The sequence below is a fragment of the Buceros rhinoceros genome, unplaced genomic scaffold, assembly GCF_000710305.1.
Source record: "Buceros rhinoceros silvestris isolate BGI_N320 unplaced genomic scaffold, ASM71030v1 scaffold9669, whole genome shotgun sequence".
Taxonomy (NCBI): domain Eukaryota; kingdom Metazoa; phylum Chordata; class Aves; order Bucerotiformes; family Bucerotidae; genus Buceros; species Buceros rhinoceros.
The window spans coordinates 56,505-71,590 of NW_010429912.1; the positions used below are offsets into that span (position 1 = coordinate 56,505).

The following is a 15,086-nucleotide window of genomic DNA, read 5'->3' on the forward strand; positions in this document are numbered from 1 at the left end:
AGCCTACATGCCATTTCCAGTAGTAAACACAGTAATTACAAACGACTTAACCATAGCTGCTGATCAGGAAATGGAGGAATGTAGGGAATGTGACCTGTCAATAGAATACATTTTTCATGTGTTTTTCCAATACTGTTTTTGTGGGCAGAAGGAATTAGAGTGCCTCCAAAATTACAGACCTCACTAAGAGGAGTGCGGCTGTAAGAACCGTGGTATGTGGTGCCTCGTGAATCACGTACATAAAGTACTCATTCATGAACCGTATGAAAATGGCAATGAAACTCTTTTAAAGTCTTCAGATATTGATTTTTAAAAATGGAAGGTTAATGACCTCAAAATGCATATTTGTGTTTAAGAGCACATCGATAGAGGAATCTAAAGTGGTGCTGTGAGCTGAGGTTTCAAGACTGCAGGCATAGATAGCCTTATTTGTCACGGTGTTTATCCATCTGCGTGGGGCAGAAACACTGTTTAAATTTGGGACCCTGAAGAGATCAGAAAACATTCCACCATTGAGTTCGGTAGGTTTAGCATTTCATCAGCTCACGTTTTCCAGGGTATGATTTCTGACCACCCTGCTCCCCACCGAAAAAAATATTGGTGTTTCACTACAGATCTGCTAGTGAGAGAAGCTCTTTCTTTTTAATCTGTTACTACATCTTAAAATAATAAATAATATTTACTATAAAGTAACTTATGCAGAGACGAGTCCACTGAGGACTGATCATACAGCAATACTTTCTTGCCAAGCATTATCTATGGACAGGTCTCATTCAGCCTCAGTGTTTAACATCTCAACCTGCATGACAAGGTAGAGAAGGTAGCAAAACCCATGCATGGTAGATCCTATCGGTGATAATCCTGAACAGATGTTGGCAATTACATGTCAAAAATACTCAAAACACGGAGGGAACTGCTCAGATCCTCATACACAGTTCCTTAAGGTTAGAAAGGCTTTTCCAACCATTATTTTATGCGCATCTACTCTATAATGTAAATTTTAACATCTTCTGTGGTGTAGATTTACAGGGAGGTGTATTACAACTAATCACCAGCGCTCACGTGGAGTATCGGCTAGAAATGGGAATTCTGGAACTGAGGTGTTAAGGGATCATATATATGGGTCTAGGGCTTACTCCCTCGTTCCAACATTAAAGTAATGAAAATCAGTGAAATTACTGACAGAGCAAGGTACTTCTAATTAGAACTGTAAGTCAAAACATAGCTTTTAAAGAGTACGTTAAGGTGATCGTTGATTAAGTCTGGTATTCCTTGAAATCAATTCCTGTCTTAATTTTTGTCTTTAAGTTTAAAAAGAAGAATCTGTTCCCAGAGAGGCATTTTTAAGTTTTCTCTACTTGGATTTCCATCGAGAAAGGATTATTTGTTTTTTTTGTCTTGGGGAATGGAAAGTTGAGCACAGTTTCACAGCTCATGTGGGGTAGCAGTGGCTAACCAGAAAGAAATCAGGAGTTTCCCAGCTTCCTTTGCTAGCAATGTGAAGACTAACTTGGAGGGACAGCTATCTCCAGGGGACACCTTTCACTTTCCATCTTGTCTCAGGCTTGAGCCTCTTCAGAGTTGAGCCTGTCAATTTTGCAGAGTTTATATATATATCTATATATATATATATCAGAGTTGAAGCTGGAGTTTGTTTTATAGCAAATGAATCAAAATTTTGTCTGGTTATTTAATGGAAAATCAAAAAGAAGTAATGAGATACAAAAAACTTTATTTAAAAATACACCAAAGCCCGTCAGTGGTATTAGACAGTGAGTTGCTCCATTTGTTGTTTATTAGGGAAAAAAAGAAGTATTATTTATTAGAGTAATATATAATAACTCACATTCTCTTTTTTCTTTCTGACTGACTGTTTGATTAGTTTTTTTGATAACTGCATATTTAGGCACAAGTAACTGAATTATTTGCTGACATAACTGCCCAAAGATATCCTAATAGAATATCTGGCCTTAGGTTTTATTGTCAAGATTACCGTGCCCTGAGTATGCTTAAATTACACACGTGGAGAGCTACAAACTGCCGTGGAACACCTTGGTGCCTGTAAAACAGAGCTAAGGTTTCTTTTTAATATTAGCAGATAATTTCAGAGGAGCCGGTTCATTTTTCAGTTAGACACATGTATTTCAAAGGAAATATTGGGCATGATGCTGTGGTTTATTTGGACATCAGTCTGAGTTTTTAATGATAGCGTAGGCTTATGCTGAGATGAAATATTTTTCCACAGTAGGCTTAGAAATGAGAAGAAGATGAACACTAATATTTTCCATGAGATTTTTGGGTTCAGCCGCTAGAGAGAAGAGAAGAAGGTTGTTATTTTTGCTTCCTGTTTTACATCTTTGGTGAAGAACACTGGGGTGTGTTCTCCTTTGCAACTATCTAAGCTTTTCCTCAATAAAATTGATCACAATTTTCCATCAGGCAGTTATATTTGCACAAACATACTTGGACTCAGCATGCACGGTGAAATGGCTTACCGAAAGTAATGGGCCAAGTCCTCCGTGGTGTAAGGCTTCTGTCCAGCAAAGCACTTAGAGGCTGGTTTTCAAAGGCATTCTGCTTCACTTGAAATCAATGAGTTTCACTATTGACTCCAGAGGGAGTCAGTAAAGCTAACAATTAGTGCTTTTAAAAATCTCACCTGCCTTTAATGCCTGGCTCTAACTGTGTAAGCAGGCGCAGGGACGTTCAGGGGACGTGGATTCACAGGACTCAAAAAGATCTCTAAACTCTCAGAGTTCATTCCCCTGGCTTAAGGCTGAGTTTAGTATAGCTCAGACACAGCATGGTATTTGTTGCCTGCCTTGTTCTAACAATCCTTCAGAGGTGGAGGTCTCACGATATTCTTGAGAAGTCTGTTCCAGCACCTCATTGCTTTCGCCATTGGAAAATGTGCCCTGGGAGGACGGGTTCAGATCCAGATTCAGCACCACAACTATTAGCACCTACCATGTGTTTCCATGTTCCACGTGTGCAAGCCCTGTGCTTCCCGCTCACTGGAGGTCAGGGGCTCAATTCATTTGCTGTCGTGCCAGTATCCCCTGCTCCCCAGGGCTAGGGATCACATGCAGATACCGCCTCTGAATCCAGACCCCCATGCAGCCTCATTCTCTCTCATTATTGGCTCTTTATTTTTCAAACCTGCAGCCACTCTGTAGGACATTGGGTCAGTGCCTTCCTCTCTGTGGCAGCCAGAGGACACGCCTCTGTGACATGTCAGAGGACCCCTCAATTTCAGCACTAAACACTCCCATTTCTTTGTTTTGCAGTTGCCACTGATACCCAGTTTTGTACAGTAGCTGTACAGATTCATTAGAAGAAAAAATGTTTTAAATTCTTCATATATCCCTTATGTTCATGTGCTTAGAAATAGGTAACATTTTCCTTATAGGAGCATAAACCCTCAGTGATTTTAGCTATTAATTAGTGTCTTGCACATTGTCATGGCAACTGAATTCATTAATTTTCTATCTAGATAGGAACCATGGTCAGCAGCAGAGCAACCCGCTACAGTCACTCATTTGTCTCCCATTACCAGCATATCCCAGCAAGTCCCAGTGTGCTCCACAGGAACCTTTCCCATGATAACAGAGGGTCTTGGATCATAGTTTATCCGCGTGGAAATCACCAACGTTTTTGTCACTACTAGCTGAGGTAATACAAAGCTCTGAGGTACACCCTCCTATCCCCGTCAAAAGCCTGCAGAACGCAGGCCATCACCATCACCGGGATTTTGTAAAGTGCCGGTATCCAGGGAAGCTCCGCTGCTCTTTCTGGAACAGGCATGTACATCACGGACATCTCACACGAAATGACAGGATACCGGCGAAAGGTGACCTCATAGAAAATTGGGCCAAGGCACTTTGGGGCCTGATCCAGCTCCCGTTTAAGTTAGTGTGAGTCTAAGGGCTATAAATAGTGCTGTGAATGTTATCCAGTACTTTACTGATAGCCAGAACAGAGCTCGGAGCACAAGAAATAAAACTGTGTGGAGGAGACTGACCCTCGCTCACTGCTTCACTCTCACTGGAGTCCTCCTGCAGAGCGATAAATGTCATCCTCCGGGTGGGTAAATCACTTAACTCAAGAAGTAACTATCCCAGAGGTGAGAAGAATATGACGTCTTTGTGTTTTCCTTGGAGACTGGCCTGACAGCCACATTTCCATGCAAAGATGGTCTACAGGAACGCTGACAAACATTCGCGTTTGCCAACATGCTATTTAACTCTTTGCCACTCCACATCTCAGTGGCTGATGACACAATATGTTCATCAAGAGTGAGCTCTTCTCCCCCTACATGCACATGGCTCATGGAGGCATTTACAAGACATGTAAATATCCTCAGAAGGAGTAAGCTAGGTGAGGACAACCACGGCGCAAGTCAAACTCTCTTCTTTTTTTTTTTTTTTGGTTCTTCTCCCCACTCATTTATGGACCGTACATGAAAGTGTCCGATGTTCTGTACGTGATTGCCAACATCTGGTATGGATGTCATACTGAATTACGCTAATTCTTTCTCACATCTCGTAGCAAGAATGGATGATGTTGTGGGATCTTTCCATTTCTCATTGTTTGGTGTTGCTTGCATTTTCAGTGGTTTCTGATTTGCAATTGAAAACTGATGATTTCATTAACCTTTGACCGTGGTAATTTCTACCTGCGTTAACAGGAATGTTTGGGTCAAATCCTTCTTGCTTTCTGCAGATGCCAGGCTGCCTATACAGCCCTCATTCCACTGGTTTGGGATCTCGTGGTGTTTCTCATGTCATGCAGGCAGGATTTGGCCCAGAAGGGTGGAAAGAATGCAGTGATTCAGGAAAAGCCTGTATCAATTACTCCACAGGGAGTAATCTATAGACCTGTTGTCATTAATGGGTGGAGATGTTACTCAGCTTCGGATCAGATCCTCATTTTTTTCTTCATGCTGCCTGGTTTGGTGTTTGACTTGCATGAATTAAGTAAATGCCTTTAATGCCCCATGAACACTATCTTCTATTAAGCTATATTGCAATGCTGTCATTGGCACTATTTCAAAGGAGGATTATTTATCTGGAAGATTTAACAGTGCTCAAAATTTGAATAGCTCTAGCATTGTTTTTACAAAACATGGAATTGATTCAGAGAAATGCAGGGCACCTGCAAGAGGTTTTGGGTGTCCTTATTTCCCCTCAGCCCTTTCATTTGTGAGGCACAGGAAGTTTAAATGAATGGCGACTTAAACACTTGGCTGAGCAGTGAGTTGTGAGAAGCAGCTTGCTGGACGCTACCTAAATTTCTGGGCAAATTTTGGTTTTAAGGGATGAGAAAAAACAGAGTGTAGGAATACCACTCCCCAAATGGTTTTCCTGGAAAGCTTCAACAAAGTTCCGGAAGGCAGAATACAAGATATTTTTAAAAGGTCTTTAATTACAGTAATTGTTTTACTAAATTGTTCAGAAGCTTGTATGCTACTAAAGAAAAAAAAAGAAAAAGAAAGTAAAGCAGAAAGCCCTCTCATACGGGAATTATTTGATACCTGCAAGGAATGAACTTGTAAAACTAGAACTATGGGATTACTATTCCTTTAAAACACCAGTAAGTAAACTGAGAAAAACACGTTTCATGAAATGACCTCGAAATTAACAACAGTGAGGCAGATTTTGAAAACAGAGAAGTCTTTCTTGGTGGTTAGAATTTTGCAGGTCTTGTTTCCCAATATTATCCTGATTCACATTAGGACTCCCATTGTCCTCGCCCATCTGAATAAGATTAATTACTGTACTTAAATGACACAAATACAGGCTCCAAGCTTGTACTTGTATTATAAACCAGGGTACTGCTGTAGAAGAAATTGTGGTTTGGCTTTTTTCCCTTGCTCAAGGCTCAGTTTGCATTTGGACTTTGCAAGTTTCACCAGCTTCGCTGAAGAAACATCTCTGCATTCAAAGGACTCACTGAAACCATTTCAGAATATTAGATAAAATTAAAAAAAAATGAGTGCATTTACAAATCATATTTATTTTTCTCCACCTCACTACCTGTTCAAGACCTGGCTGTCTTAAAGGTCTTACAGTTTAACACCAGATAAGGGCGGGGCCCCAGGAAGTCCTTCAGAATTGGGCTACACCTGAAACTACTTTCACTTCAGGTCTATAGCTCACCTGAGACTAGATTGGCAGAAGAGCTAGGCTTTTATTTAGGCACCAGAATAGGGAGCCAAATCTGGAGATGGACTCAAAAGTTCAAAGCTGGCCTTTTTCTAGGAATAGAACCGACATCAGAACCTTTCTGGTGAGGAGTGCAGAGAGCGTGAAAATCCATCTTTTCTCTAATGTTTGTACTGCAATATTGGTTGTTTTATTTTTGAGTAGAGCGGGGAGCTGTCTAACCTCTCCCTCTTTACCACACCACAAACTAGCTTTAAATTGTCAAACAAAGAATTTAGTGGAGACAGGAAGCTACCCACAGCTGATGGGTCAGTCTCTTTTGGTTAATTGGCCATTTTATAGACATTAATATCATTCACAGGCAGTACCCTATGGAGGAGTGGAAAATTTTAGGCTGTTGGGTACAGGGACTCTGGACCTGTTGGCCATTCTAGCAGCTCAGCCTCCTTTGAGAAACTATGATTTCCTCTTACTGTAACCACAGAATTTTAAGCAAGACCAAAACCCCACTTTGCCTTCCTATGAGTCCTCAAGCACATTTTCATATTACTTTAAATTACACAGCACTAGCTCAGCATTCGTGTCTGCCAAAGTCTTGGGGTGGAATTCCAGGGAATTGAGATTTAATGTATGTGATCATATTCAGTGAACAAATCAATGTGCTTCAGAGAATTTCTCCTGTTTCCTCTTTGAATTTTCTTTTTTTTTTGACATTAAACTCAGTTTCTCTTACTGCTGCCGTACTGGTGACAGTGATTATCAGAAGCACTGATTACTACTTATCGAGTATTAATTAAATATAAATAGGAAAGAAACAACAAAATTGCTACCATTGTGCAGCTGATATTAGCGTCCAACTGCAGCACGAAAGTTTAGAAGGGTCTTTTTTTGAAAAGAGTGGGTTTTGTCGTATTCAATTGACTCATATGGTACTGGTTTCCAGGAAGAATTCAAAAGGCAACAATATCTTTTGAGAAAACAGTATAATTTTTTATATCTGTATATTTATAGAATAATAAACTGAAGCTAGTTACAGAGTAAAATAACATAGAAGTTAATTTGCATGACTCAAGCCTTGTTTTTTGTAATAAGATGATTTATCTACGCTGGCAGCATATTATAAAATTATTAACTTTGCCCAGGTATTGTTGGAGCCTCAGGTTGTTTTACTCAAGTAGTTTCCACTACTTGATTTATTTGATTGCCTGTATTATTTGGCTTATTTCTAATCCCAAATTCTTGTTATTTCAAGCAAACGAATTGAAGGCAGAAGAATTATTCATATGAGGACAGCGAGCTGGTTTGGCATAAAATATGTAAAATTATCAGGGAATACATAACATTTCCATCTTCATCTGTTCATGTGAGGAATGAAGCTATCAGAATCATCTGAGTGATTTCAAACTAATTCACATTCTCAAAACTCAGTGGGATTTTGCTTTTAGAGCCTTTACGGCATCAACATGGAAATATAAAAGACATTCTGTATTTTCTTTATCCATGAATATTTTTGTACCTCACTGTTCCTCCATCTGGATTTTACTATCCATTTTTAGATCAGTGTTTGTGTAAGTGTAATACCAACACTGTGGTTCAGACAATAGTAGGCCAAGCTAAACATTTCTGGTGAACACTTGTCTCTCGTTCCTGCCATCGAGTTACAAACATGTAGTAGGAACCCTTTCAACTTTCCCTTCCATGGAGATTTCCATCGGGAAAAGCAGCTATCCGCAGACATCTTTAAGCCTCTCAGTCTATAAACTCTTGGCTTTTATCTCCCTAGGACTGAAGACCATTGTAGGGGCACTTATCCAGTCTGTTAAGAAACTTGCTGATGTGATGATCCTGACCGTTTTCTGCTTGAGTGTCTTTGCCCTCATAGGCCTCCAGCTCTTCATGGGCAACTTGAGACACAAGTGTGTCAGGGACTACACTAAGTTTAACTCCACCAATGGCACATTGTACTTGGATGGTAGGATGTGGAACAACTCAGAGGAATTTCTTAGTGATCCAGGTAAGCTCTTCTTTACCTTCTTGTCTGGTTTGGGGGTTTTGGTTTGTGGGTTTTCTTAATTATATTGACCAAAATCGATATGTGAATTAGCAAATGCAGCAATACGTGACTACTGGATCTTCACGATGTTGATGTGGTTTCAAAAGATCTAGGTAGCTTTTTCTGATCTCTGTGGTGCCTTCACAGTTCCTACTGAAAGCATTTCTGGTGCTTTCCTGTGATAGAGGCTAAGGTCCTTTTTGCATCATTGATGATTTTCAGTTTTAGGATGTCTCATGATATTTTTCTTAAAGCTCCCTTTCCTGGAATTAGACAATCACATGAAAATGTCAACTCTGCGTGTGGGTCTGGTTTGCACACTGTTCCTTTAAGACAATTTATAGCTCCTGCATTTTCTAACAAAACTTCAAAATTTGAATTAAGTGTCTTAAAAAATCAAAAATCGAAGCAAAGACAGTCAGTATTTATTAAACTGAAAAATCCCAAGAGCATTTTTTTTAAGAAATCTTATGCTATTAGGGCCTTAACTCATTATCTGGGTTGGGCCATCCTGCAATGTCTGGTGCTCTGATGTTTATTATCAAAAGGCTTGTTTTCTAGGCCAAAGCAATTTTTAATACTCCACAGTCTGCTATACTTTGAATTAAAATGAAATAGGTTCACTGAACTAAGTTATTAACATTTAAAAAAAAAACCCACGACATTTCTTCTAAATAATCTTCAGAATGTAAATAAGTGGCCCAGCTCTTGCTGCTCCAAAACCCTCTGAGTCACCGGTGGCCCCACACCAGTTGTAATGAACATGAACTCACATCTAAATCAATTCAGTGATGCTCTTGAAGAAGGAAGCAGCCAGACTGATGTGCTTTGGTAGGCACTTATGACCAGTGACCTTGGGTATTTCATTTGTGTTGAGGAGAAGAATGATTCACGTAGTCAGGCCATTAACTGAAAATTTGGCTGGGACAAAGGGCCAGAGCATCATGGGGTACCTCTGCTCTGACTGCAAGGACCCTACAGTCCCATATCGACGGCCACCTGCACTATAAAAACCCTGTGCCTGACTCCTGGAACTTGTCTGTCTTGACCCAGGGCTCTGTTGACCATCTGACACAAAGTTGCCTCCACCTCCTGCTGGCTTGTCAGTGTGGTACATGTTTTCAGCCAGTCTACAGGGTCCAGGGCAGTCCCACTGCTGCTGACTTATGGCTTTTCTGCTCAAGTCCTCTCCCTGCAGTCTGAACAGCCTTGAAAGCAGTGGTGTTAGAAAGGTTTCATTCAAGGAATAAAAAGCTCAACATTGGTGTCTTTAATGCTTGATGTGGGTGATGAAGCATTAAGGAGGGGCAGCTAGTGAAGCTCTAGCTGAATGAAGGTTGTATTTGGGACTGACCCTGACCATCCAGTTATATATCCTCTCAATGTGCCTGTAGCAGAGCCTCTTGTCCTCTGAAAGGGGGAAGAGTTCTCTGCCAGAACTCAAAAACCACACTGGACCCTATGCTGGCATATGATGCACCTGCTGACAGGTTTTCTCAACCGTGTTCTCCGGGCTTCCAGCTTGGAAAGAAGTGCTCGTGGAACTGGTAAAGATACCTGTGCACATGTGGTGGATTGAGGCACTGTGTGGCTCCTCCACCCACAGATAATTGAGCTGTGTGAGGAGCCTTCCCTCTCTCATAGAGGCATTGAGAGATAAAACAGTGATGGCTGGAAGTATAAAGTCCTGCAATAAAGGTGAAGGGATGAAATGGAGCTGTGAATTTTGTCTGGCTATCTGGAAATGGAAGTAGGGTAAATGTACCACTGGATAGTTGCTGTAAAAATGTAGTTAATGTCAGGGCCAGCTGCAGCATTGCTTTAAATGGAGGAATTGTACAGCTGCTCCAGCATACCATGAGCAAGTCTATTTGTGTGGTCCTGACATGGGAAGGAGGAGAGAAGCTACTATAAATCCATTTAGCAGATCCAACAATTGTTAATATGAAAATATACTTGTTATTACTAAAGGAGATTTACCTATTACGATCAGCTTGGTCAGATAATGCATTAAAGTGAATAAATGTTTGACCACGTGGTATTAATAGTAAGTAATAATAATATCAATGAATGTTTTCATAACATCTGAAAATAAAGACGCAGTGCGGGATGGCAAACAGACATCAGTTATGGTGGATGGACAAAGATTATTTACATAGTGGAAGAGTCAGTGCTGCAGGCTACTGGAAGTAGATTTATAGGGAAAACGTACTGACATATGAATAAGAATAATGAAGTGTTCCTCAAAATGCTGGAGGAAGTGGCTTAGCTATTGGTCTAGGGAGAACAATAGTTAAGTAGGATTTTCATTTAATGTTGACTATTGTGCTGAAGCAATTCAGAAATGGAAGAACTGGGATAGTGCTTTATACTTCATTTTGCATAAGTATTATGGTGAAATGAAGTGACTGTTTAACAGAGTAGGACTGACCACAATTTAATAACAGTCCAAATTTCAAGTACTGCAGGGAATTGAGTAATACATACAGTTAGATTAGAGTGTAGGCAGACCAAATTAGATAAAAAGAGAAATATATTAAGAAACACAGTAGTGTCAGTGTTTATTCTGAAGAAGAACTAGAGAAGAAAATAGGCCTACGTGTTGAGATACTAGAGTTCACTCAAAGGGAGCACAGACAATTAAAAAGCTCTTCGGAGGCTTCAAAACCAATGTGGCTGAGTCACTTATTTGCAGCAGGGATACTAATCCAAAACACAGAAAACAGAAACCTGAAGTATGGTGGGGAAAAAAAATGTAAAGAAATAAAGGAGTGAAAAACACTCAAAAGCAAAATTGGAAAAATTAATTGTTAATTCTCTTCATTGGGGCACCAAAATAGAGAAGTTAACTGGGGTGATATGCCAGTTCTGCTCTTCTTGGAGCGCAAAAATTTGCTTTGGCTTCCTTGAGAGAGTTTTTAATGTTTTAAAGGACAGCAGGGAGCCTCTGAAATGGCATCAGCCTCCCCTTGTGCTTTTGAACCTTTTTTGCATGAATGGAGAAACAAAACCGAGTGAAATCCCCTAAAAGGGGAATACAGTGAAGAATTGCCTGGTGCTGCATTGGAAGTAGCTGACAGACTTAGTCATGATGTGCAAAGAGAGATAAGAATCCAGCTTTCAGTCTCCCCAAGCTCTTATTTTTTGCATGAGATAACTGTGTGCCACCGGCACTTGGTACAGGAGCGATTTTGTTTTTGTCTAGTTTGGGTCTAGGATAGCCTCAGTTCTGCTTTTTTATTCAAAACTGTCTTCGTATCTGGACTAAATTGTTCTACCACTGTGGTCACCACTGATGGTGGTGATCATCTTGGCTGATGGTGCAGGCGCTGCCCAGCCCCTCTGCTGTTCCTGTTCCCGCCTCCACCACCAATAAAGGCAACATACCAGCAGTAGTCATGGTGGTGGCAGGTATTGTGATGGCAGAAGAAAAGCCTTTTTTTCCTAAATCTGAAAAAAACAAAAAACCAAAATACCCCAAAACAACAACAACAACAAATTTGTCCATTTCTGTGCATGATAGATCCACCACCTCCCCTTTCAAACCTTTGGTTGTTACTTAATCTTTCTTGCATGAACTTGTCAATCCTACATCGCAAGCTCGCTAACATTGTTGAGAGTTGTTGGATTCTCTCCTCTTGTTGTACATCTGCCACGAGGCGATCATACAAACTAAATCCCAGAAGGAGCAAGGATTTCCTACCTATCCACCAACACTTTGCTTGTTCTTTCCATTGTTTCAATGGCTCCTGCAACCGGAGAAAATGCCCAGTATCTTGCAAAGCAAGGGACAGAGCTCGAAGGCACGGGGATTCAGTGGGGAAGTTCACATGGAGAGATCTCTTCCATTTAGCTTCACTAATCACTAAGTCCTAGCGTACAGTAGTGACATTGAGTGTTCCTGATCAGGCTGTCAAGAAGGGGATCTTCTTGGCATTGTCATTAAAAGCTTAATTCTGTGAAAGAAACTTCATCTAAGCTACTGCAGGTGCCTCTGGTGTTGCTGGGCACAGCCGTCACGGTAGGGTGAGATACTTGCCTAGTCTCAGCAGTGGAGATGCAGTGGATCACCTCGCAGTGGAGATGCAGGTCTAAAATCAGACTTGTGGTGGGCACATCTATCTCGTGATGAACGGGAGGATTCTTCTATTCTTTCCTCTAATGCTTTTCTGTTTTTTCCTATTCTTTCCACCTATTTAAATTACCCTAGATCTTCATAATTAACACACCAGCCGGGCTGGTGGCTCATCAGAAATGTTGTTCCAGTCTGGTTTTTTCCCCTCCAATGAATAACGCTTATCACTCCAAACCTAGGAAGGCGAAAAGGGAAGATTAAGGCAGAAGCAGCTCATCAAGTCCCCCAGCCTCCTCCATAGGACTGTTCTTTGCCTGTATGAATGGAGTGTGGGATGGGGCACAGCTGAGCATTAGATAGAGTCAGACTAAAAAAGTCTTAAAGACAAATAGCAATGGTAAAGTTAAAGTGGAGGCACAGCTCATTCACCTGAGAAAACAATGACAACTTGAAAGGAATTATTTTCCCATGCGCAGTTCTAGATTTGGTAAGGGACTGCAAACAATAAGCCCAAGGAGGATTCATTTTAGATGTGAATAATAACATCAGAAGTTGTAGAAGCCACAATGCTCATATATAAAAATTAAATAAAGGGGAAAAATAGCAAATAATGATAGGTTACATCCACAGCATTATGAAAATTATGTGATCAATAATCAATATAAAAGTTACTGAGCTGTGAATTATCTTCAGGAGATCGAATAGTTTAGAAATATCAGTGGATTGAAAAACTGCAAGCTTAATTCCAGTCCTTGTAAAGAATTCTAGGAAAGCAGCTGCAAATAGCACGCTTGAAAGCCTGTCTTAGGTTGTGGGGTTTAAATTAAAGATGTATTTGGTGAAGTGAAGTTTATGAATGTGCGAGTTAGCGTGGACTGCAAGCTGTGTGCTATCACATCTGTCACTGGTTAGGGAGAGAAAAGACGTACCGATGGCCTGCGTGTAGCTGGTTCACGTGGCTGGTGATTGTAGAATCTTTAATGTCATTTATGTATTCCATTACTCAAATGGATTATTGACTCGTCAGTAAGTAGAAATCTGAGTTTCAATAGTGTGTCCTTTTGTAGTGTGGGGCTCAATGTAAGTGCTGAAGGCATAAGAAAAAACACTTTTAAAACCCATTGAAAAGATAGTAAAATTATTATATAATCACTTTTGAAAGTAGAGTCTCAAACCCCAGTATTTTCTTTTTCTTTATACTAAACACCCTACTTAAACACTCTGAAAGGACCTTGTTTGCAATGTCTTCTATATATGCTGTTTCTCAAAATCAGCATCTTGTAAGGCAAAATTAACTCCTGTATTTTCCTTTAGATAATCCTGCCCAAGTTGTTACAATAAAATAAAACATAAAATAAAAAATAAACTTTAAGAATGTTTAAGTTTTATTAACCTTTTACTGGGAAGAATCAACTATGTTTATAGCTATTTTTGTAGCTTAAAGGAGAACTTTTAAGGGATATTATTTTTTCTTCTAGACTTGTTACTGGCATTCATTTCATGGCAGTGATTTTTCTCTTTTTCTGAAGTCAAACTATGTAGTTACCAAGAGTCTGGGGGAAAAAAAAGGTTTAATTAAAAAGAAAAAAATCTTTATAAAGATAAATGTAATATCTGTTTTGTCATCTCCAGTTGGACTTGGAAGACTTTTGGTTGCTTCAGGTTCTATATTTAGAAAGACGAATAAAATACATTAAGTTTAGGTCCTTATTTTAGGTACCTAGTCTTTGCAGGTCCCAGTTATATCCAACAAAGGGAGAGCAGTGATTTGGAGAAGAAAATTTCTGAGGTGGCTTCTGGAGGAGCCTGCTTCATTTTCTATCCCTTAATCATACCAGGCGGCCTAGGGAGGTGGTCTGACTAAACCAGCCATGTTAGATGGCTGAGGGTGAGCAACGTGAGCACTCGACATAGATGGCCTTTGGTTGCAGAGCAACTTGCTGAACACTGCTGTGATATCCATCCAAATCATGGTCTGCTTGGGTCCCTGAGAAGCGATCACAGGCTTGGGGGAAGCAACTGGTCTTGCGTGTGGTGTGAACACAATCAGAGCCAGTTTGACTGCTCAGAGCTGATAAAGCAGGATTAGTTCCAGACCAACGTGAAATAATTCTAGATCCTTTCCACATCCTCCTTTTTGATGTTCTAGTTGTAATGCACCATTGAAATAACGGGATATGGATGTTGAGGCATGTATCTGTGAATATATAGAAATATGTATGTGTGTATATAGTTGCGTGTGTGCGTAAGTATATATTTTCTCTAAGCTCTGTGCCTGATTGCTCTGCCTGATGAATTGCTTCCTTTTTGCTTTCAGAACCACTGAAATAGAACTGTATGAACAAATATTCTGAGACTGTATGAGAACTGTATAGAAAATAATGATGTCCAAGCCAGATAATAAATGTAGCAGGTTTGGGAAGAGCTGAAGTGTCTGAGGTGTTGTCTGAGGTGGTAATAGAAGACAGTGAGTGTTTGATGAGTAATTATGGAGGTGGGAGGAAAGAGGGAAGCAATAAATCAGGTTGAGACTGGAATAGGAGTTTTATTATGTATGACTGTAGATGAAACGATGATTAAGACAAAGAACCTCTCTAGGCTTTTGGACTGTGTTTGTGAGCATGGAATCGATTCACGTTACTCCACCGTTAACTGTAAATATTGCAGCTTTGTTTGGCTGCTGTGGATCTTTTGATAAATAGCTTCATACATACTCACACCTTAGTGCTCTGATGTGTTATTAACACGGGTATTGTACCTGTGCACGTCAATGTTTTGAGCTAAATAGGGAAAG

The 15,086-nt window shown here is 40.2% G+C and overlaps 1 protein-coding gene across 1 annotated transcript in view; it reads left to right on the plus strand.

Annotated features, from left to right (window-relative positions):
• Nucleotides 1–15,086, plus strand: part of LOC104499353 (sodium channel protein type 5 subunit alpha-like) — a gene marked incomplete at its 3' end in the record, with an annotated part of 107,083 nt that overhangs the window by 16,164 nt on the left and 75,833 nt on the right. Inside the window, exon 6 of the mRNA XM_010142846.1 lies at nt 7,948–8,178. Coding sequence (XP_010141148.1) covers nt 7,948–8,178 — 231 coding nt within the window. The remainder of the gene's footprint in view (nt 1–7,947; nt 8,179–15,086) is intronic.